The 22,061-nt window shown below is 51.1% G+C and overlaps 7 protein-coding genes across 7 annotated transcripts; 6 read left to right on the top strand and 1 right to left on the bottom strand.

Moving 5' to 3' along the window:
• Positions 1-1,060: 1,060 nt before the first annotated feature.
• On the top strand, positions 1,061-2,865 carry JN550_010216 (uncharacterized protein; the record flags this gene model as incomplete). Its single annotated transcript, XM_049308445.1, has 4 exons — positions 1,061-1,247; positions 1,323-1,899; positions 2,069-2,473; positions 2,547-2,865. 4 exons carry the CDS (start codon positions 1,061-1,063, stop codon positions 2,863-2,865), a joined length of 1,488 nt encoding a protein of 495 aa, XP_049167790.1.
• Positions 2,866-4,825: 1,960 nt separating this feature from the next.
• Positions 4,826-5,894, top strand: JN550_010215 (uncharacterized protein; the record flags this gene model as incomplete). Its single annotated transcript, XM_049308444.1, has 2 exons — positions 4,826-5,245; positions 5,313-5,894. The coding sequence occupies 2 exons, from the start codon at positions 4,826-4,828 to the stop codon at positions 5,892-5,894; spliced, it is 1,002 nt and encodes a 333-aa protein (XP_049167789.1).
• Positions 5,895-6,682: 788 nt separating this feature from the next.
• On the top strand, positions 6,683-7,516 carry JN550_010214 (uncharacterized protein; the record flags this gene model as incomplete). The annotated part of the gene is made up of 1 exon (XM_049308443.1): positions 6,683-7,516. One exon carries the CDS (start codon positions 6,683-6,685, stop codon positions 7,514-7,516), a length of 834 nt encoding a protein of 277 aa, XP_049167788.1.
• A 1,578-nt stretch (positions 7,517-9,094) lies between these two features.
• On the top strand, positions 9,095-11,566 carry JN550_010213 (uncharacterized protein; the record flags this gene model as incomplete). Its single annotated transcript, XM_049308442.1, has 2 exons — positions 9,095-10,071; positions 10,123-11,566. 2 exons carry the CDS (start codon positions 9,095-9,097, stop codon positions 11,564-11,566), a joined length of 2,421 nt encoding a protein of 806 aa, XP_049167787.1.
• A 1,181-nt stretch (positions 11,567-12,747) lies between these two features.
• Positions 12,748-13,186, top strand: JN550_010212 (uncharacterized protein; the record flags this gene model as incomplete). Its single annotated transcript, XM_049308441.1, has 3 exons — positions 12,748-12,924; positions 12,984-13,020; positions 13,074-13,186. The coding sequence occupies 3 exons, from the start codon at positions 12,748-12,750 to the stop codon at positions 13,184-13,186; spliced, it is 327 nt and encodes a 108-aa protein (XP_049167786.1).
• A 971-nt stretch (positions 13,187-14,157) lies between these two features.
• JN550_010211 (uncharacterized protein) lies at positions 14,158-15,231 on the bottom strand (the record flags this gene model as incomplete). The annotated part of the gene is made up of 2 exons (XM_049308440.1): positions 14,158-14,792; positions 14,853-15,231. The coding sequence occupies 2 exons, from the start codon at positions 15,229-15,231 to the stop codon at positions 14,158-14,160; spliced, it is 1,014 nt and encodes a 337-aa protein (XP_049167785.1).
• A 2,376-nt stretch (positions 15,232-17,607) lies between these two features.
• JN550_010210 (uncharacterized protein) lies at positions 17,608-19,962 on the top strand (the record flags this gene model as incomplete). Its single annotated transcript, XM_049308439.1, has 12 exons — positions 17,608-17,655; positions 17,728-17,796; positions 17,853-17,931; positions 17,984-18,144; positions 18,197-18,904; positions 18,994-19,041; positions 19,097-19,162; positions 19,211-19,233; positions 19,313-19,370; positions 19,450-19,533; positions 19,597-19,689; positions 19,765-19,962. 12 exons carry the CDS (start codon positions 17,608-17,610, stop codon positions 19,960-19,962), a joined length of 1,635 nt encoding a protein of 544 aa, XP_049167784.1.
• Between the last annotated feature and the right edge of the window lie 2,099 nt (positions 19,963-22,061).

Raw genomic sequence — 22,061 nt, 5'->3', positions numbered from 1 at the left:
GCAGTTAAGAAGAGCTGCAATCTCCATCTTCTATACATCCTGCATTCGTATCCCAAATGTTCGCAGCACTGGTACACTGCTTTCTTTTCAAGATCAGGCCAATCGCTAGGAACTTGTCTCTTGAAAGAGGCTCGGCATTGTTACTACTCTCTACTGTACTGGCACTCCTCAGCGCATCTTAATAGATCCCCCGACCTGTATCTATTAACCGCAAAATTGCCTGCACTGCTACGTTACCCCTTCGTAAGCATGTGGCCCGGAGTCCTCGGTATCCACATCACTACCTTACTGGTCGTGATAAGTTTGTTGACATGTTTTAGTCCTAAGCCCCGAGACGCTGGGGAGTAGAAATCAAGAACCAGATGTGGAAGTTTAATGCACACGCATGATAAATACTCAGTCGGCGCTGAGTAAGCGCCGTTGGCCGCCTAGACGGCAACTACCTATGTCTGTCCATCCTTCCCGGCCCGGGTGAAGTAACTTGGACATAAGTGAGGCACCCATATAGGGGGACTGTCCGCTGACTAAGCGGATGATCGCAGTGTTGTTAGCACTAGAGATCGGAGCTGTGGAGTGCGTGCCCACGCAGCTCGGCCCATAATTCGGTCTACTACCGCCAGTAGCTTCTTGTCTCCGTGTTAAATAAGACTTCATGCGTGGATATCTAGCAGTGCACAGCCAGTCTTGCTCCTTAAAGTCCCCCTGTCGCCCTATCAGTCAGAGCTTCCACGAAAGTCCAAGGGGCAACAACACACTGAAGGTATCCGCCCTGTTGAAACCTCAACAAAGTTGTGGGTCCTCGGTCTCTCCAGTGCCCAGTTGTGGTGATCAGCGCACTCTTATGCGACCCAGCGATGAGGCCCGGAAGCACTTCTAATGTCGGATGGCCGGGGATGTAGACGGGCCCCGAAAAGGAACCGAATGGAATGCCGACAGGATGCTGTTTATTCTTTTATCATATTTAAAGGGCACAGTAAGCCGGCGATTGGATTGGCATCTAGGAAGCCAAACACCAAAAACCCTTCACCAACTACAGTGAAAAAGCAAACAGCCAGCGAAAATGGCAACCGCGTCGAAGATTGCACCTCGCACCACTATCATCGATAATGTGGTGCGTTACCCAGCATCAGGCCTTGATGTCTTGATTGTTGGAGCTGGCCCAGGCGGGCTCATGACGGCGCTCGAGTGCTGGAGGAAAGGGCATAATGTCACTGTCCTGGAACGAGCAGAGCGTATCTCGACAATTGGTACGTAACACTCTGGCTAAGTTCTAGCCGCATTAGTGTGCGAAACATGAGGTCTCATTTGGTAATCATCTATAGGTGATGTGGTCGCTATCAACCCCTCTGCCTGGGCTACCATGCACTACTATCCCACGATGCTGCAAGAGTACTTGGAGGTGTCAATCGACGCGCCCAGAGCGTTTCACCATCTTGATGGCCGACAAGCCATTCCTGGCGTTGAGTTCGAGTTCAACATGGATGAGGCCGCCGAGCATGCGGCGTTCCCCGTCCGTATCGGTGCCTTGATGTCCCGAGCGGAGATGGCCGACCTCCTCTTGAACCAGTGTGCAAGACTAGGGATCCGCATCTCCTGGAACACCCACATCGTCGACTTTGACGAGGACGTCAGTGCCGGTAAAGGAGTTGCCGTCGGCGCCGATGGTCGACGGTACGAGGCAGATGTTGTCGTCGCTGCGGATGGCCTGGGCTCCAGGTCGCTCCGCCTCACCATCGGCGAAAATGTTCGAGCAGTCAGCACGGGATACGTGATTTATCGCGGATCGGTTTCTACCAAGGACCTTGAGAACGCTACTGTCCTGAAGGAGTATCTGCAACAGAATCCGCGACCGGAAATTCGATTGTCCACCGGGCACAACATCCACATTGTCCTCACTATGTACCAACGCGGAGTTGCATTTGCGATAACCTTGCCTGATGTAAGTTTTCCGAAGCATTTTTTCAGATTGAAATTTGGATGATATGCACTCGATATACCCTTGCTCTTCTGCGCTCTCTCAACCTCAACTTCTCGCTGTGCTGAATGGCTTACTAACGTCTCCCCAAAGAACCAACGCGGAACCGCGATGGAGTCTTGGTCATCCACCGTTCCGGTTGAGCAACTCCTCCAATCCATCCCCGATGGAGTCTTGGTCATCCACCGTTCCGGTTGAGCAACTCCTCCAATCCATCCCCGATGGAGACAAGTTGGACCCATTGGTATTAGACCTCCTTAACCATCTGCCGGAGAGGGGAGTAATTGAGTGGAAACTGTGCATGCGCAACCCGCAGGCAAAGTGGACGTCTCAGGGTGGCCATGTCGTCCAAGTTGGCGATAGTGCTCACAGTTTCATTCCTACATCAGGAAGCGGAGCCACGATGGCACTCGAAGATTCTCTCTCCTTGGCCGAGTGTCTACGACTTGGCGGCAAGAACGACATTCCCTCCGGGACTAAGGTGCATGAGCTTCTTAGGTATGTGCTATCCGCTGATAATATGAGCACCGCTCTACCCTGTTCTTCAGGACTTGTAGACTGATCATCACAGAATGCAACGCGTGACCTTGCTACAGCGGCTTGGAATAGTAGTTCGCAGCCTGCTCCACAGTGAGGACCTCGAGAGCATCAAACGCGCTCCGAAGAACATGACGCAGGGGAAGTGGCTCTGGTCTCATCGTGCGGACGCATATGCTACGGCCAATTACCAGAAGGCAAAGGAGCATCTTGAAGGGAAATCGACTTTCGAGAACACCAATCTGCCCCCGGGGCATGTACCAGAGCAATGGACTTTGGAAGGAGAAGTTGAGAGAGAAAAGCAGGGTCGCACTGTTGATCTGAGAGCCAACGGCGATTGGAGCATCAACTGAACCAACATCGAAAGCACGCGCTCTTATCTCTATTATCGCCTCTCGAAAAAGGATGCAGTAGATAAGAGTTTCTCTCCCCTCTTCCCTTCGTCTTCTTGCTTTCGTCCCGCCTTGGTAGTATTTAGGGAGACTGGATCATAGACTTTCTACTCCATTTGTCGCATTAAGAAGGCCCACATAGATATTAGCTACATAGAATTATTTAGTGAATAGCGTTCGGTACAATATTGTTCAATATCTATAATGGAGCTCAGAAATTAGCTTTTTCGTCTGTGGCACGTGATGAGCTGACGACCAGAAATTTATTTGGAAAGCGTGGATTGATGTGGTCTGTGAAATGAAGATATCGCAAACGCCACGAAGATAGAGTCTATAGAGAGTCAGCCTGGGTTTCAAGATGTGCCCAAGATTCAAAAGCTCAATTACTGAGCCAAGTTAGTTCTGAGCTCAGTTTCTGCGTATGTTGCGCAGGCTTACAAAAGTGGCTCTGCAATAACATTTTAATTGTTTATCACTAGACCGTTAAGATCTAAAGTGTCTCAGAGAACCCACCTCCATAGTCGTTGCCTGCCAGGTTTTACTATACTCAGAATGTAGAGAATTCTGTGGTGGGAAGACTTGATGGTAGAGATATTCTTCTATAACGAGCTTGGTGCAAATGTACAGCAGGATATAACGCTCAGGTAATTTCATGTCAAAGTCGAGTCAGCTCCAGGTAATCTCATTCATCTCGTCTATATCAGATCCGCTTGATGCCTTATAATTATGCCATCTTACGCGAACTCAGAGTGGATACTTCCTCGGACAGACCGGAGAGAATTTGCCGTTTTCTCTCGACGCGCGTAACACAGTTCATCAGTCTTGATTACGTGGCTGGACTTTCCCCCGAGGCTCAGGCGAATTGGCGATGATGAACAGTATAAGCACGCAACGTGAACACTGACGGATCAAAGAGGTTGCTTATCTTGTGTTCACCCGGGGACGGCGCCGGCCACCGACTATGTCACACCAGTCTAAAAGGAATGCCGTTTTGCGATTCCCAATGAATGCTTGGATGCGATAATGAACACTCGGTACTAGGTGAACTTTTGTTGTCCTCTTTCGCCCGGTATCCGCAATGCGATAACTCTGAAAACCCAAGAACCGCGCATCGATTAGCTTGATACAGTCCAACCGCTAATGTCTGCAAGGAGAGTCTCTCAGACACCTTATGTGTGTGGTTCTTATAGCCTCGAATCGAAGCAACCCTATTGCGGTTGTCGTCAGCGTTGCCCCGGATCGCAATCACTCGGCGTCCGCGGGCAGGATCCACTTTCCGCAGCCGCGTCGACCGATCCTCCAGCGCTGCTCCGCCTCATCTAGGACGGGCTCCTCGCAAGCCTTTCATTCCTTTCGCCGAGGAGATTTTCGTCGCCGCCGTGAGATAATCCCCGAGTCCGGTCCCGTGCGACGAGGATGACATTGGAATGGGACCATTGTACCCTCGTGAATCATGCATCCGCTAAGCTTAAATCTCTGGGCCAAGATTCCAGACGCGTTCAGCCATACCACAACAGCAGCACAGCCTTTCAAGCAGGCTTCCAAGCTTTTAGGGGGCCCACATGAAAGCACGTATCTGCTTCATATGTTGCCGGACTATTGCGCACGTTACTTTGATTACCCACCAGACTGGTTGCTCGGACTCGGGTCCCTCGGGGCGTACGCTATGCGGGAGCGGCTGGCTCAGGCCAGCCCAGCCCCACGTGGCTCAAGCTTAATTCACTGGTCAACATCGTGCTGAGAGGTATAAGAGATCAACAGAAAACCCCTTTCGATCCAAATTCTGTCCATTATACTAATCTAATCATTTAAGATCATCATAGATCGAAAAGCCACCACAGTTCTTTACTGTTTCGTCAAGAAATATTAGCCACCATTCTTCATATTTGCTTCCGAGAGACTGAAACATAGAGTCGACAACATGGCGGACAATAGCACCGAAGCCACCTTCGATGCCAAGAGTTGCACGATCGAAACCTGCCCTATCGAAACGTCTTACTATGAATATCGACCGTCGTTAGCCGCGAACGTTGCACTGCCAGCCATATTTGCAGCGTCATTCATAGGTTTCGCATTAACTAAAGTCTTCACTCGCCGGTCTCGGGGCCTGTTCTTTACTATTGCGCTCTTGTTGGGGTTGGCAGCGGAGATTGTCGGGTACATTGGCCGGGTCATGAGTTACAATGACCCATGGGAGAGCACTGGCTTCATGATTCAAATCTGCTGCCTCACCATCGCACCTGCATTCATCTCAGCTGGCATCTACGTCTCGCTGCGGCCCATCATCGCTGCATTTGGCCACCATAACTCTCGCATTCCCTCGCGGTGGTACACTCGAATAGTAAGTAAAGTGCGAGACGAATCCAAATCCATCAGCGTTGGGCATAATGATAACATCTCTATCACAGTTCATCCCCTGTGACGTGGTCTCTCTCATCTTGCAGGGTACGGGTGGTGGCCTGGCCGCTGCAGGTGATGATAAAGCCACTACCGACAATGGCACTGACATCATGATTGCTGGCCTTGTCTTTCAGGTCGTCACGTTGTTGGTATTTATTGGACTTTGCGTTGACTTCAGTATTTCAACATTCCGCAATTTCAAGGTTAATGGGTCCACGGCGCTTAACGACGACCCAGCCGTAGTCAACATCCGGCGGTCTGTTATGTTCCGTGGCTTCCTGGCTGCACTTGCCTTGTCCACAACCTGTGTATTCATACGGTGCGTTTACCGTGTTGCCGAGTTGTCAGAAGGCTGGACTGGCCCTATCATGGCTCGCGAAGACTTGTTCATTGCGTTTGAGGGCGGCCTGATATCAGTTGCCGTTCTCGTGCTGAACGTCTTCAATCCGATCATCTGCTGTGGATCCCTGCTGGACCCTCAGACCCAAAAGGGCCTCAAGGTGTCAGATGGGGAGTACTCAATGAAAAGCCTCAGTGATGGTCGGGTACTAACTGCAGACGTGATTGAATCACCCCAACTGCCGTCGTGATTGGAATCATCATGTGTCCAATCAAGCAAGGTTAATCTACGGAGGCCGAGGAGCTCCGATGATGAGAGCATGGAATAGAGGTGAGGGGCTAGGTACATTCATAATGATATTGAGGTCCACCTACGCACCTTATAACGATACCCGGAGACTACATACTTCTAGCGCTAGTACATAGAGAGCATTGATATATCTGCCGAACTTGGTCCAAACTACTTGCTACTGCGCCAACTCTCTAGTAGCCGAAAGGTTTAAGCTACGATAATGTTCGCTCAAAATCTTGCATGAAGACTTTGCATACCTGCAATAAGTTTCGACGGGCAATGAGATACATTTCAGGCAATTCCTAACCCAGCAAACCCCGAGCCTTCTCCGAGGCTACCCCATTTCGCCGCTAAAATACAAGATAGCGAGAGAAGAAAGAGGAGAGAGAAGAAAGATCCATGATGAGCTGTAACACATCGTGGATCTTGATCTTATCTAATGATTATTCATATTATAGTATCCATTGTCCCAAGAACGTCCACCTGGTCGTCACTGTTCGGGAGGTTCAGCGTCATACTGCCAGTAAGCCAGCGTTGCAATCCGCCCCCCCACTATGCATGCATGGAGTCAACAGGGGTTCTTGCGCAGAGTGGACGACGCGGCAGCCCGGACATCGCATGGACAATGACGTCTTCGATGCGTATTTCACAAGAGAAACATATTGTATCGACTTGCTATATAAAGTAGATTAATGGTATTTGAAATGGATGTATGATGATTGAAATCTTACAAAATACCCTGGCAAAATGTCGAAACCCTCTGTTGCGATTATTGGCTCGGGGTGGGCAGGATTCATCCTGTCACAGAGGCTATCACTTGCCAAGTTCGATGTGACGGTGATCTCCCCTGTTCGAACTATACAGTACACACCGCTCCTGGCCAGTGCAGCTTGCGGACTATTCAATTTTCGGCTTGCCGAAGAACCCGTCAGGCGCAAGCACAGAACAGATGTGAAGTACTACAAGGCCGTGGCCGAGGCCATTGATTTCGACAAACGATTGATTCAGTGCAAGTCTGCAACACAGGTTGGCGGCGACGAGCCGCAACTCTTTGAGGTGAAATACGATAAAATTTGCATTGCACCGGGGTGCGACATTCAGGACTTCGGAACCCCAGGCGCTGAGGAGCATGCACTGTTTCTACGCACTACGAATGATGCAAGATTGATTCAGCAGCGCATTTTGGAAATACTGGATAAAGCTTCACTGCCCAACGTGAGCGAGGCGGAACAGCGTGACATTCTGAGCATACGGATTGTCGGCGGAGGGGCCATCGGAATTGAAGCAGCCGCGGAAATATTCGACCTGTGGAATGAAGACTTGCGCTTCTTGTTCCCACACCTAGATGGGAAGTTCAGCATTACCATTCATGATGTTGCGCCCCAAATCCTATCTACGTTCGACTCCAGACTTGGCGAGTACGCCACGCAGTCGCTGAAAGGGAAACATGTGGACTTGAAAACCAGCTCACACATTCAGAGTGTGGAGCCTGGCGCAATTAACACCAAAGAAGAGGGCCGAATTCCTTATGGGCTTTTACTTTGGGCTACTGGTAACAAAGCCAGCTCGTTGGTTGAGTAGTTGGAGGTGAAGAAACCGGAGAAAGGATTACCGCGCATCCTTACTGACAAGTACCTACGTGTGCTGAGACGGGATGGTAGCTCGATGGAGAACGTATACGCGCTGGGTGACGCGGCCGATATTGATGGCCAATCTCTCCCTACACTTGCCGAAGTGGCACTGCAAAAAGGAGAATATCTGTCAGATGCGCTAAATCAGGACGGAGGCGTTGATACCAAGCCGTTTGCATATAAGCAACGTGCTCTCTTGGCCTATCTTGGCCGACACGACGGAATCATCGGCGGGAAGGAAGATTGGACAGGTGTCAGCGCATGGCTGGCATGGCGATCAGGAACACTTGGGTGGACTAGAAGCTGGCGAAGGAAGATCATGATCTCGATCAGCTGGTTGTTCGTATGGATAGCAGGAAGAGATATTGCAAGATATTAGTTCAAACTCTAAGAGAAAAAATTGTATCATCGGGCAGCAATTCTGCTTGCTAAACCTATGCTTCTGGCTGTTATATTTGGCAACAATGTCCGGCGCATTTGAAGGATAAATCAAGCGTCAAGCACGATCTCTTGGCGTTCTTAGTGAGGCCCAACCCCAGAATTAGCGTCTCCAAACTCAAGCTAGGTATAAGGCAGAACAGAACGGGAGGATTCCTCCCAGAAGTGGCAAGCTGACTAGATACTTGAGGAAGCGATCAGGATTCAGAGCATCGAACCCATGGAATGCACGATCATTGGTGCTGCTACAGGCTCCACTACGTGTTTCTGTCCTCCAGAAGAAGTGGCCTTGGCGTGCGCGATTGGCAAAATGGGTTTGTACATGCTCGTGAGAATGACTATCATAAGCATATACCATCGCGAAGGAGCGACAGATGCGGCTGATACGCCTAGCTGCCGGATAGCAAGCGAGGGTCAGGGGTTTGTATGGATTATATTAGGTCAACCAATCCCACAGAGCTCAAATCTCATCCGAACACCGACTGAGTGGATCCGTGACAGGGTTTCAAGAAGCCTAGCAACCTTTGGATGAAACAGAGCCATCTGGGCTGGCCAATCACCGATTGAGGATTCGCAAACAACGTTTGGCTTGGGTATTTACCTGGGAATCTTGGATAACGCGAGCCGCCCAAATCTGCAGGTCGCTCCACGTTCTAAATTGCTACTATTCAGAGCCGCTCAGCCGGTCTAATATCCTGGTGGACTCTTCATTTCTTTCGTAGCCGGTAAAATACGTATAGGTTTCATGCCAAGGCTGTTTTTCCGCACAATCGGCTGCGTTACCGAGACGAGTATGCATGCATTTGAGGCTCCGCTCAGGAGTCCCCGAAGAAGAGGAATGACGTGCATCTGTTCCTTTGGCTGGCATTCGTAGATATACATAAGGGACATGGCGAAGCCAACCTGGGAGTCGCTTCGTGCTTCCAAACAATTCAGTTGTGTTCATTCTTTTCAGTATCGCCGCTAGTTCGGTTTTGTCTTTCATTTCTCACCAATTGGCCTTGGAGGCTATCAATCAATCTTTTCAAGCACTCATTACATCTCGATTTTTCGTTACAGTCAATCATTAGCTTGTATACGGACTAGCAAAATGACCTCCAAACTTCTGGGGTCCTTGGCCCTCGCCGCCCTCGCCGGCACCACGACGGCATTCACAACTACAAGTGCTTACACAGATAGAAACACTGGGATTGATTTTCAGCAATATGTGGATACCGACATAGGCTATAGTTTCGGAATAGCCCTCCCTGAGAACCCAACGACCGATTTCATTGGTCAGATGGTTGTGCCTATCACGGCTGATGGAGGTTGGGGCGCTGTCGCCATGGGCCCAGGCATGACTGGAAAGCTTCTGCTTGTAGCATGGGCTAATGGTGACGAAATCGTATCAAGCTTCCGACTGGCATCCAGCTACTCCAACCCCGATGTTTACTCCGAGTCGACAGTTGAGGCGCTGCCGATCGCCAACGGCACTTTCGTCAACAGCACCCATTTCTCCTATACCTTCCTATGTGAAGGCTGTGCAACCGGCGACTCGTACAGTTTCGGCTTCTCCTCCGAAACCACTGCCCTGGGTTACGCCGTTGCAAGCACTAACCCTACTACGGTCTCGGATCCGGCAAGTGCCCTCACTTACCACTCGACTGGTGCCAACATCTATGTCGCGAACTTAACAGCAGCCATGTCTAGCGACTACGCCACTTGGGCTTCATACGCGTCTGCAGTACCCACAACCCCTGTTCCGGGCGGCAACAATTCAACAATTCCATCTCCGGGAGGCAATGGTTCCAACAGTACCCTTCCGAACCCAACAACTCTTAACACCACCTACGATGTTATCGTAGTGGGTGGCGGTACCTCTGGAATTATTGCCGCTGAACGTCTCGCCGAGTCTGGCGCGAAGGTTCTTCTGATCGAACGAGGCCCTGCAAACACTGTCGCACTCGGTTCAACCCAAAGCTTGCCATGGAATGATACTTTGACCGCCTACGACGTGCCAGCTCTTGGTTCCAGCTTGACCAGTGTTTCTGGTACCAAGTTCTGCTCGGACACAGCGTCGACTGCTGGGTGAGTCTCCACGTATACAAGCATGTGTAGTGTCACTGACTCTCAGAGTAGTTGCCTTCTTGGTGGTTCTAGCTCCGTCAACGGTTTGAACTTTATCCATCCACCAGCCCATGATTTTGAGCGATGGCCCGCTGGCTGGTCTTGGCAGGATATCGAGGGTGCTGCGGACCGTCTTTATACTCGCAATCCAGGTACCACACAGCCTTCCGCGGATGGCAAGTACTACAACGACCTTGCATTCACTACCATGTCTGGTTATTTGAGTGGGCGAGGATGGTCTGAGGTGGACTCGATTGAGAGCCCAGATGAGAAGCATATGGTATTCTCGCGACCAGCCTGGTCTATCTCCAACCATTTACGTGCTGGACCCGCACGCACTTACATGCCATTTGCGCAGCAGCTGGATACCTTCACACTGAAGCTCGAGACCAAGGTTGTACAGGTCCTGCGTACGGGAAGCACCGTCACCGGTGTGTTGACACAATCAGAGAATGGTAGTAACCCTCAGATCATCAATCTGAATAAGAATGGCAAGGTAGTCTTGGCAGCTGGCGCCCTGTCCACCCCTCGGGTTCTCTGGAACTCTGGAATTGGCCGTTCGGACGCATTGAACATTGTTAAAAGTGGTACATCTGGCATTACGTTGCCTGACTCCGCGGACTGGATCGATCTTCCCGTCGGCCACAACCTGCAGGACCATGTGCAGATCCCCCTTCAGTTTACTTCGTCGCCGTCCTTCGCTGCTTACGACTTTGCTGGTCTTTCCTCATCACCTGAAGAGGATGATCTGACTCTTTATGAGGAGGGATCTGGTACCATCACCCAAGCAGCCCAGCGGATGCACATGTGGACTTCTGTTAATGGAACGGATGGTCGGACCCGCTACCTTCAGGGCACCGTCAGTGCAATGAAGGACAGTACCGTGACTATCAGGACCTTCCTTACCCACGGCACTTCATCCCGCGGCGAGCTGGGCATCTCGGCGTCTGGCAGTACCGTCCTGAACACTAAGCCGTGGCTGATCGACGATGCTGACAGGACAGCTTTCTCGGGCTTCATTCAATCATTGTTGGACTTGACAGCAAGTAACTCCTCCATCGCAAACAACAACTCGATCGCCTTACGTTACACAACTGCCGGTGCCACTGCTTCCGACATCCTTTCCACGTCGCTTATCAGCGGTGACCACTGGGTCGGTAGCGCAAAGATGGGCACTGATGACGGTCGGGAGAACGGAACAAGTGTTGTAGACTTGGATACCAAGGTTTATGGCACCGACAATCTTTTCGTCGTTGATGCGTCCGTACACCCGGACCTTCCCACTGGCAACACTCAGGCAATTATCATGATAGTGGCTGAACACGCCGCCGAGAAGATCGCGGCTTACCAAGTCTCGAACTGGAACTCGGGCCAAGGTTCAAACTCGACCTTGCCGGCAACCGAAGGGTCGAAATGCCGCAAGAGATCTGTGCGACGACGCGCACACTGGAACTAGGATGTTTGAGCTGTGGACGGCCAAGGAGGGAGGATGGACGGCCTTTGTTCTTCTGTGTAAATATTGAAATTCTCTCTGTCTGTATAAACAATTGTTAGCCCCTCTCGTATTTCAGAGCGTGGTATATATAGAATTGTAACTCTTTCCAACGCCCCCGGCGCCCCTTCTCTCTATCTCTCTCATACCGATTGAGCCATCATCAGGTTTGGTAGGGAGATCTCTTCAATGCACTTCACTGATCCTAGCCGCCTGGGTATCGATACCAGCGAACAGGTGAAACGAAAAGAGGCACATGGAGTCCACTGTGACTAGTAGTCCTCGATCTATCCACTGACATGACAATAATTAGACACCTCCAAGCAAGGAATCAAATACACCACGACTGTGATACGAGCATGCCTTGGTGTCTACCATCTCACAGTGTGAGCTTAAACCAACATCTTATTACAGCTGCGAAGGACGGTGATGTGTCTCCCAAAAGCACACCATGTCTGACCAAGAAAAAGATTTCGTTCATGCGTTCCATCAGCTTTTCGTCAAAGTGAGGAGCAACCCAATTGCGAAACGACAGATGCCCACCGGTGTTAGGGACTTCCCGCTGGCTTTGCGGCCGTTTCCGCTTTGAAAATCGGAATGTGGGACACCTTATTCTTTTGCTAGCTTTCAATTGAGTTAGTGACTTATTCTAGAAGGCATCTGGGTCGAATGTGACACAGGAAAACATGTGCATATGCCTCAAGGCTATTATAAGGTGAAGCGATGCAAGCATGGGCCAATTTAGCGTGACCGTACGGTCCGACTCCAAGCACTCGGACGCCACGGTCTCGTGATATGCAGGAAGCCCATTACGTGAAGTGGGCGGAATATGCCCCGGAGTATACAAAAACGGTGCGATGCCGTGACAACCTTCCCGGGATGGTGATCTCAGCCCCACGCCAGCAAAACCTTATGTGATAGGCCCAGTTGTTCCTGGCCTCGACCGCAAGGCTAGCCAAAGGAAAGGGTCGAAATAGACGGCCGGTCGAACTCAGTCAACGCTTCGCAAACCTTGCAATGAATCGGTCGTTCCCCCGCAGCACGCTCGCGCGACAAGAGGAGACTAGGCCGTCTCTTGATAAAGAACATGGTCGAACGGCTGACATCCGCCCTCTTTCAAGTTTTGTTCGCACGGCAATCTCGCAATGGCCCCAAGCATTCAAGATGAACCTCCCCAGGGAGAGTCGCGAGCACCAGCACTGATCGCAGTGCTGACGCTCGGTTGTGTGTTTGCGAATGCAATATTTTTTATGAGAATGTACGCCCGTGCGGTCCTTCTGCGTGCCTTTGGGCGGGACGATGCTGTCATGGCATTTTGTATAGTAAGACCCCTTGACCTCTTAACATGGTTGCATGAGAAACTTGTAGCTAATAACAACAGTTTCTGGTCGTCGCATTGTCCATTACAATGGGAATAGGTGAGAAAAAGTCCCAGACCGGTATAAACTGAGGAGAGCTAATTTCTGAGAAGAGGTTCAATATGGCCTTGGGCAACACCAGTCGGCGTACACAGACGATTACTACGTGCCATATATGAAGGTGAGCGATGAGCCTTCGAGCTTCCCATACGCTGCTTACCCATGATGCAGGCTTTCTACGCATCGACTATCATTTACACTATTGCAATATGTCTCGCTAAAATCTCAATCCTTCTGCAATATCGTCGTATATTTCCAGAGGGATTGCTACGCCGGATTTGTATTTCACTGTTGTTCGCTTTGTTGGCATGGACCTTTATACTAATGATATTGATGCCTTTGCTCTGTGTTCCCGTATCTCACTTCTGGGATGCCTCTTCCGAGGGGAAGTGCTTAGACTATTTGGCTGTATGGTATACTGTCGCAGTAGTCAACATGACGACAGACATTGCATGCTTTGTTCTACCCCTTCCTGCAATACACCAGTTGCAACTGCCGAGGAAGCAAAAATTTTTCCTGGCAGGAGTCTTTGGCCTAGCATTGATGTAAGTTACTCTAATTGCCCCAGCTTACATTTGCTGATATTTCATTAGCCCTTGCGCAATCGCTGGATACAGGTTCAAGACCCTTGCCAGCGCATCAAACCAGCATGACTCCACCTGGGTCAATGTTGATGCAGCGATCTGGACATTTCTTGAAGTATGCATCGGGACCATCGCCGCGTCTTTGCCTACGATACGACCAATTCTCGCTCGCCTCGTACCTTCAGTATTCGACTCGCCCAGTCAAGTGTATGCCCGGCGATCTGGGCCAGAAACGTGGCGGAAAGAAAGCAGTCGGCGCCGGCAAACAATTAGCATCATTCAACGGCCAAGCGGATTCGGGTCAGGGTCCATGTCCGATCAGGATATCCAGTCTTTTGAGTTCGAATGTGAATACTGGAAAGGGGATGAGGTGTACCTGGCACAACCCGCCCAAGCTTCTTCTAGAGTTTAGTAGTCTCGAAATAGTCACAAGAGTTCAATCGAACATAACGCCATGAAAGAAAACAGCTTGTGAAGCCATAAGAAGCGTGCACTAGAGTTGGTTCAGACCACTATTTAGTAATCCGGATTTGTGGCTTCCAGCCGAACTACACTATGGATCTTGATCAAAGTCATAACTATTTCCGAAACCCCTATTGAGGTAGCTTCCGAGGGCCTCTTCCCGGCTAATCCAGTCTACAGGGGCCGCCAACCCCAGTTTATCATCACGATCTAGCCCCTCCAGGATTGGCTTAATATCTTCACAGAACTGTAGCTTCATTCTGTTGCGATACCATGGGGCGAAGTGGATCATCGCAAGCATGATGCGGGTTTGATCAGTCGTGTTGGGCATGCCGGCATGCCAGAGGCGTAGATCTCTCACCACAACCGACCCTTTCTCTACAATGGGCTGGCTGGGAGGGACTACGGCAGCACGCTCGGCCAGATGATCCTCTTTGATACGACCACTCGCCCGGTCACCGTGCGCACCCTCTTGTGCAGATATATCTGCGACATGCGTGCCGGGCCAAACCTCGGTGGACCCATTGGACGGGCTCATGGTCACCAGTGGGACATTGACAACCAAAGCAAACGGATGTATAGGGTGGAAGAAGTCAGCGTCTGAGTGTACCGGTTGGCGCTGGGAAGTTCCCCCAGGAAGCGGAGGCATAGCGGCGTTGGCAGAGCAAAAAGTCCATTTCGGTCGAGGCCCCAGGACGGCGGAGGTGATCTGAGTCGCAATAGGATCTATGTGGAGAGTTAATTAACTGCTAGAGTGGGTTTAAATCGGAGCAGACGGGAGATTACTTATAAAGATGGATGGATGGAAGTACTCCGCGGTAGGAGGTGCATCTTGTTGCAGGTTTCCCTGGTTGTAGTTGAAAGGACCGTCCTTCCCGCGGGCCTGTAGCTCTCGGGCGTCTTCCACCATCTTGTGGTTAAGACTATCAAGGACCTCGTGGGGTACTACATCTTCGACGACGACGATGCCGTCTTGATGAATTGCTCTAACAGCATGCTCTAAATTGCGCGCGTCGAGGGATGAGTTCCGGATTTCTTCTGTCGAGGGCCGGACGGTGAACGGTGATGGTTGCCGTTGGTGTGGGGCTCGAAGGCCGGCGCTAGAGGCGGTGGCGGAGCTCAAGGCACGCACTCCTAGGCGTTGAAAGCGAGTTGTCATCGGCATTTTGGGTGAGACTTGTGAATTGCAGTGAGTCCTATATGGAAGTAGGGATGGTAAAAAGTCAGAAGAGCATTCAAAAGGACCCGAACGGGGAAGTTGCCCACTATATGCTTATCCAGAGAGCCTCTTCAAAAGGGGCCTACCTCAATCCCGAGGTCGGGTTAAGCTACTTGAAATAGGCTAGACCCAGTCTTTAGCGACATATGTCAGCAGGCACAGGGTCAGGTTCGCGTGTCGTTTCGTCCTTGGCCAGTGCATCTATAATGCGTTCGACGGGCCATCCGACTCTCTTTCTGCAGGCCCAAAGGTGGCGCATGACCTCGTGCCTGGCTGGTTCAGACTTTATGAATCTACCACCTAGGCAGGTCAGACTAGCTCAAGAAATGTTTTCTGGGGAGGCTATGCCCACAGTAAAATATAGGCCCGAAGGCATTAACAAGTACGGATGGAATGCCCGTGGTGAAAGCAATTCCACACAAGTCAAGCGCATATTGACCGAGGATGTCTTCTCTCTTCGAGATCCCGTCATCACCAGAAGACAAGAGACGAGGTAGGGCTGCGAGGTGAGATTCCGGAGCATAGACCGCTAATATGCTGCAGGCGGTCAGAAAGTAATGCATAGCAGATGCTACCTCTAGTATTAGCAAACTATACCACACAGGGTTGAATGGAAGAGGGATTTCGAACCGTAAGAGTCTCGAAGAAACCATACTTGGGGCAATGGACCGTTCGCTGATTGTGTCCCCTTCTGGCCAGTAGAGAAGGGCCACATATGAGCTGGGAGAGCTCTGAGCCAACTTGCCGTCCTCTCCAAAAGGCCGAACCATAACTCATTTGGCATGTATTCTCTATCCACGCCACTGATTACTTGACCTAGTATTAATGAGATCGAGTCAAGTGGACATCGCTGTAACACCTTGTCACCTGATTCGACAAGATCCTCCAGACTTATTTGCAACGGGCAGTTCTCAAACAGACTAAATGTAATGTCCTCTCTCAGGTAGTTCCAGAACCCTGCTCGATATAGTGCCTTTGATGGGGAGGCTGACATGAGCGTCGGGTGGGAGGCGAGAGAATAGGCACCTCTTAGATGTCGCCGCGGGTCTTGTATCTCTGTGTGAAGTGTTGGATTAGCGTTCGCTGTTACATAATCTCGCAGAAGTTGGATGCATTATCTAAACGGCCGTATGTGGACAGAAGCATGAGAGTTTGTTTACCATCTAGGATCTCGTATGATCTCAAGAGACATGCAGCAGCTAAAGCAGCGCCATTTTCAAGCAAGACATTGGTTTCTTCCAACTTGATAAGCGACCTAACACAGCAACCGTGATAGCGTTCAGCAGCTGTTCTTGATCCCGCTTTGCCTGTTGTCTGATAAACGTGGATTGCGGATACTGCGAGGATGGCACCGATAAGCAAAGGCTCTCCTAGCGCTAGCTCAGGAACGGCAATCGTGAATTGCCGAGAGTCATCCCCGAGATCATACCAGCTCGCAATATCTTTGATGTAGTGATGGAAGTAGAACGCATTGTCGGGCTGTTCTAGGCACGCACGACTAATTGGAGGCGGTGACCGTGGTCTACTCCCGTTGCTGCCTTTTTGAGACTGTGCAAGCTGTAATCCCTCGTTGGCCGTCTTACCTAAGACGTTACAATTTGGGTCTGGCGAGTAGTCGATGAACTGTGAAGGCAGTGCCGACTGGTCGCAATAGCGACCTGCCCCTGAACATTGCCCGCATATCGGCACTGATTCGTCGCCTGGGACTGAGTCAGCCATCCACCTCTCCTCGGTGAAGCGTCCTTGCCAGACACGGACATTTTACCTTGCGCCTTCGGCACGTATGACTGTCCATGTCAGTGAGCTGTGCTGTAGAGATTCTATCCTCGGGTGAAAGGTGAGATGGGGTAAGTCTAGGCTTACCAAGCTACGCCATTGTACGTTAGTCGCTTGAATTGATGTACGGGTCAGGGTTTCTCAAACCTGCTCTATTGAACGCTCTCGGCATTGCCCTTCGTGATAGCTCTATCGACTTGGATGCACGGTTAGTTCCAGCCCAGTCGAGCTGCTACGTGGGAAGGTCGCCATCTGGATCCGCAGCCTCACGCCGTTGGCCGTAATACTGGTGGGAAATTTCGGACACCCTCGTTTGACCGATACAAGGGATCAGACATGACTGGCCAATCAAGCTCTCCATCTTATCGATTTCGACTAATGCCCCTCGCTAAGCCCCTTACGGCCTGATAAGACGCGCCGATAAGAAATTTCTTGGTGCCCCTCCGACTCTCGCTGGGCGGCGGTTAAACTCCCAAACATTTCGAAAACCGCAGCATACACAGAAGACCTGTCAATCCGCTGTCAGCTCTCAATACTCTGATCAAGATGTCTGGTACCGTCGAGCAGGCTGAGGCCCCTCACCAGGCCTACGATGTTAGTTGCCCCCGAGCGCCTTTGGAAACCCCCGAGACATGAGCCGTATCAATAACCCAGCTCGACTCCTAGACCATTCTCACTCTGGACTTTGGTTCCCAAGTGACGCATCTCATTACGAGACGCCTCCGTGAGCTCAATGTGAGTTTCAGCGCTCGAAAGTGCGTATGCAGCACCAGCATGCTCATCCATCCAAGGTCTACAGTGAAATGCTGCCGTGCACGACGAAGCTGTCGGAACTCAAGTTCAAGCCCAAGGGAATCATTCTGTCCGGCGGTTCGTGTGACTCACCAGCCAGCTATCACCTCGTCAGCTAACAACTGGAAAGGACCTTACTCGGTCTATGAGAAGGACGCACCCCATGTTGATCCCGCCTTCTTCGACCTCGATGTGCCAATTCTCGGCATCTGCTACGGCCTCCAGGAACTTGCCTGGCGCTTGAGCAAGGACAACGTCATTGCAGGCGTCGAGCGCGAGTTCGGACACGCGGTACGCCTGTTGTTCGTTGGCTCACGAATGTTCGACTGATAGTCGTGGACAGGATTTGAAAGCAGACCGCCACAACAGCCCTGTCGACCGACTCTTCGAAGGCCTCGCGGAGGACGCGATGCAAGTATGGATGAGTCACGGCGATAAGCTCAGCCAATTGCCTCCTGGATTCTGCACCATTGCCACCACTCAAAACTCTCCCTATGCCGGAATTGCGCATGAGACGAAGCCAATCTTCGGCATCCAGTTCCACCCGGAGGTCACGCATACCCTGCGCGGGAAGGACCTGCTGAAGAACTTTGCCGTCAACATCTGCGGTGCTGAGCAGAACTGGAAGATGTCCAAATTCATCGACCAGGAAATCACCCGGATTCGAAAGCTGGTGGGCGACAAGGGTCAAGTGATTGGTGCCGTCTCTGGAGGCGTCGACTCGACTGTTGCCGCACGACTCATGAAGGAGGCCATCGGCGATAGGTTTCATGCGGTGCTTGTTGACCAAGGTGTCATGCGGCTCAACGAGGCCAAGCAAGTGAAGGAGACGCTTGGTGAGCATCTGGGAATCAACCTCACCGTCGTAGATGCTTCGGAGAGATTCCTCGCAGGCTTGAAGGATGTTGTGGACCCAGAGAAGAAGCGAAAGTTCATTGGAAACACGTTCATCGACGTGTTTGAGGAGGAGGCCCTGAAGATCGAGAAGGCAGCCGAAAACACTCCCACAGCCGGAAAGGTCGAATGGTTCCTACAGGGCACCCTATACCCGGTGAGTCTCAGTTTACCACGCCACAGGGTTCACGGTATTGCCACCTTGTATAATAAGAGCCATGCCACTAATTACTCTTCAATATTCAGGACGTCATCGAGTCCATCTCGTTCAAGGGACCTTCTTCAACTATCAAGGTATGTTATTGTCAGTGCCACCTCCACAGTTGTGTTTTAACAAGGGTGATTCCAGACCCACCACAACGTCGGTGGTTTACCGGCCAGAATGATGAACGGTCAGGGCTTGAAGCTCATTGAGGTACGTAACCAGGATTCCTTGTTTGGAACAAGTTGCTGACCTATACAGCCTCTCCGAGAGCTATTCAAGGAGTAATTCCGCCATATTTGCCGAGTTTTTCCGACTATGGCTTGATTTAATCTGAGCATATGCTGACCTATTTTCCTACAGTGAGGTCCGAGCCCTAGGCCGCGAGCTAGGTATCAACGAGGAACTTGTGATGAGACATGTAAGTACACACCCACACGTTCATGACTTGGACACTGTCCTGCGCATGTGATCACGTAAACTGACATGGCACGATTTAGCCCTTCCCTGGCCCTGGTATTGCCATCCGTATCCTCGGTGATGTCACACCGGAGCGTGTTGAGATAGCAAGAAAGGCAGACTACGTGAGTAGACTAATACAAGTTGCTATTGCACTGGGAAACATTATGTCGCTAACTAGGAGGCAGATCTTCATCAGCATGATCAAGGAGGCTGGCATTTACAACAACATTAGCCAGGCCTATGCAGCGCTGGATACGAACCGAGCTATCGGAGTCATGGTAAGACCTTTCGATACCCCCGTCTACTGGCATAGACTCTTTAGCAAAATCAATTACTAATGGACAATATAAAAGGGCGACAAACGCCAGGAAGGATACATCATCATCCTGCGTGCTGTGGTCACGACCGACTTCATGACGGCTGAAGCCTACAAGTTTGACATGGACCTTCTTATGGCGATATCTCGACGCATTGTGAACGAAGTTGATGGAGTCAGCTGTGTTACCTACAACACAACGAGCAAGCCTCCCGCGACCATCGAGATGCAATAAACAGAGTGCTCGTTTGTTGGGGTTCTCATTGTGGCCGATTGAGGGACAGTCCCCCTCCACGAAGATGGGTGTGGCATCGAGACAAGGGTTGATAGTTACACAGTGTGGCAACGACGCAGCAAGACATCAAATTAGTCGTAGAACTCATAGAATAAAAGTTTTCAAACAAGGCAACTACAAATGCATGGAAGTCCAGCCGTTCCTCTTTATGCTGCCTGCAATCAGAATGCAGCTTTCCGGCGTCTAGCGGATGCAGGACAATTTGAATGCGTCCGATAATAGCTCCGATGTACCGCCTGCCTGCGAACTTGGCCGGGGCCGCAACTCCCGCCGGAATTGTGGACCTTGACCCGCAGCAGAAGGGCATCCTCCGGGGAGTCACGCAGTGCTGATCACCACCAACCTGGGATATAAGGAGCTCACCGCGCATTTGGGTCCGGTGTCAGGTTGCCAAGGTGCAGGTTAGGCTGCTGCAGCTTACATGCTGCAGCTGAAAGTTGATCGCCCCGTCCACCGGCAGTTGCGGCAGCTATAACGAGGCGAAAATCCCGGGGCCGCGAACACCCGGAGCCGGGAGCGGCAATGATCGGCGCTCGCCTTCAGCCGTTTGCCGCTGCAGACATGCCGCCCCCGCTTTTAATTATGACAGGAGGGTGTTGGGTGCGTTGAGAATACGAAACCTGGGCGAAATCTGGGGCATGCATGACCACGTCGCAGTGCATCGAGACGCTCTTCCCGGATGCAACTCCGAGGGCGGGTCTAAAACACGGCCGTAGTTGAAATTGCACCCCTCCCAAATCTGCGTCCTGCCAAGCCTGTACCTTCGAGCTGCATGGATGGATCATGTAGAATTTAGCTGGATTTTATTTTATTTTATTTTATTCTTTATTTCCATGCAGGCATCCGTGGACGACATGGAACATAGCTGCAAGACATTTGATTGCGGTTCTGAACCCGGCTATGATCTGCGGCAAGCTACCAGGCGGAAATCTCCGTCGACGTGTTCCCTTGGGTATTCTACAACCTCTGTTCACGCCGGGGGTGCTTTGCAGAGATTTATCGCGGGCATTACGTGAAGCGTGTCTTGCAAGCAATGGGCTATGGAGTTTGGCGTGACCTGGAAGCCAGCCACCGTATGTAATCGCCGTTCAGTCACCGTTAAATCGCCGTTTAATGTACAGCTGGGGTTACGGGTATCAACGCTTGAGGATTCTGGATGCAAGGAAAGTGAGGGAGGCCTTGGCATTTGTTGAGGCCATGCCATCCAGCATGCAGGGCAGCGTCTTGCTTCGATTCATCCTACCAGAAATGAGAAACCAGGCCACTATAACGCGGGCGAAAGAAAGCGGCGGATCGTATGAATGCAGTTCTGATCTTCAAGAATATAGCGATCTGATTACTCGATTCTCTCATAGTATATCTCCGGTTTGGACTTCGGCTCGGACCGAAGTGTTTCCAAAGTCAGGCCACATTCCACCGACGATCTGGTCCAGACCCCGGAGAATATTCGTGATTGTTCTCAATATTCTGCATGTCACATCGTCTCTGTGAACCGGTACTTCTCCTGTAACATGATGCCGGTCATTCACAAGCTAGTCTTTAGAAGTGTTTTCCTGGCCACTTTCCAGACGCCATTCTGTCGTCCTGCATCTAACCAGTATTCAGCGTTCGTCATCCGCCAAGCGCAGAAGGATGGTTCATTTGCTGACGAGCGCACAGCGGCGTACATCGCTATCAGTCGGGAATAGGCCGCTCAATCCGCAAGACCAATGCTGTACGACGTGGATACCACCGGTATAGAGAGTAAATTAAAATCCTTCCAGAGTGTGGGCTCTTACCATCGCGGCAAGCTGAAACGCAAGTTCTCCACCGCCAAGTTCCTTCAACTGTACATCTGCGTCTTGAACCAACGGGTTCTGTTCTCAACGAAGTCCTTGTCCTGATATGACAGGTGCCATGGCCCGCTTCATACCTACGGAGCTACCGTATGCAGTGGGACGACTTGGCCGGACCTAGTCGTGTTCATGTCTCAACCGCTAACCCATCGTAGGCTGTCACGACTTTTTATATAGCGGAACGGGCCATTGTTGAGCACAGTT

The sequence above is a fragment of the Neoarthrinium moseri genome, assembly GCF_022829205.1.
Source record: "Neoarthrinium moseri strain CBS 164.80 chromosome Unknown scaffold51_Wmoseri_CBS_16480, whole genome shotgun sequence".
NCBI lineage: Eukaryota > Fungi > Ascomycota > Sordariomycetes > Amphisphaeriales > Apiosporaceae > Neoarthrinium > Neoarthrinium moseri.
Note: the sequence above shows the minus strand (reverse complement) of the source record. Positions and strands in the feature narration are given on the sequence as shown.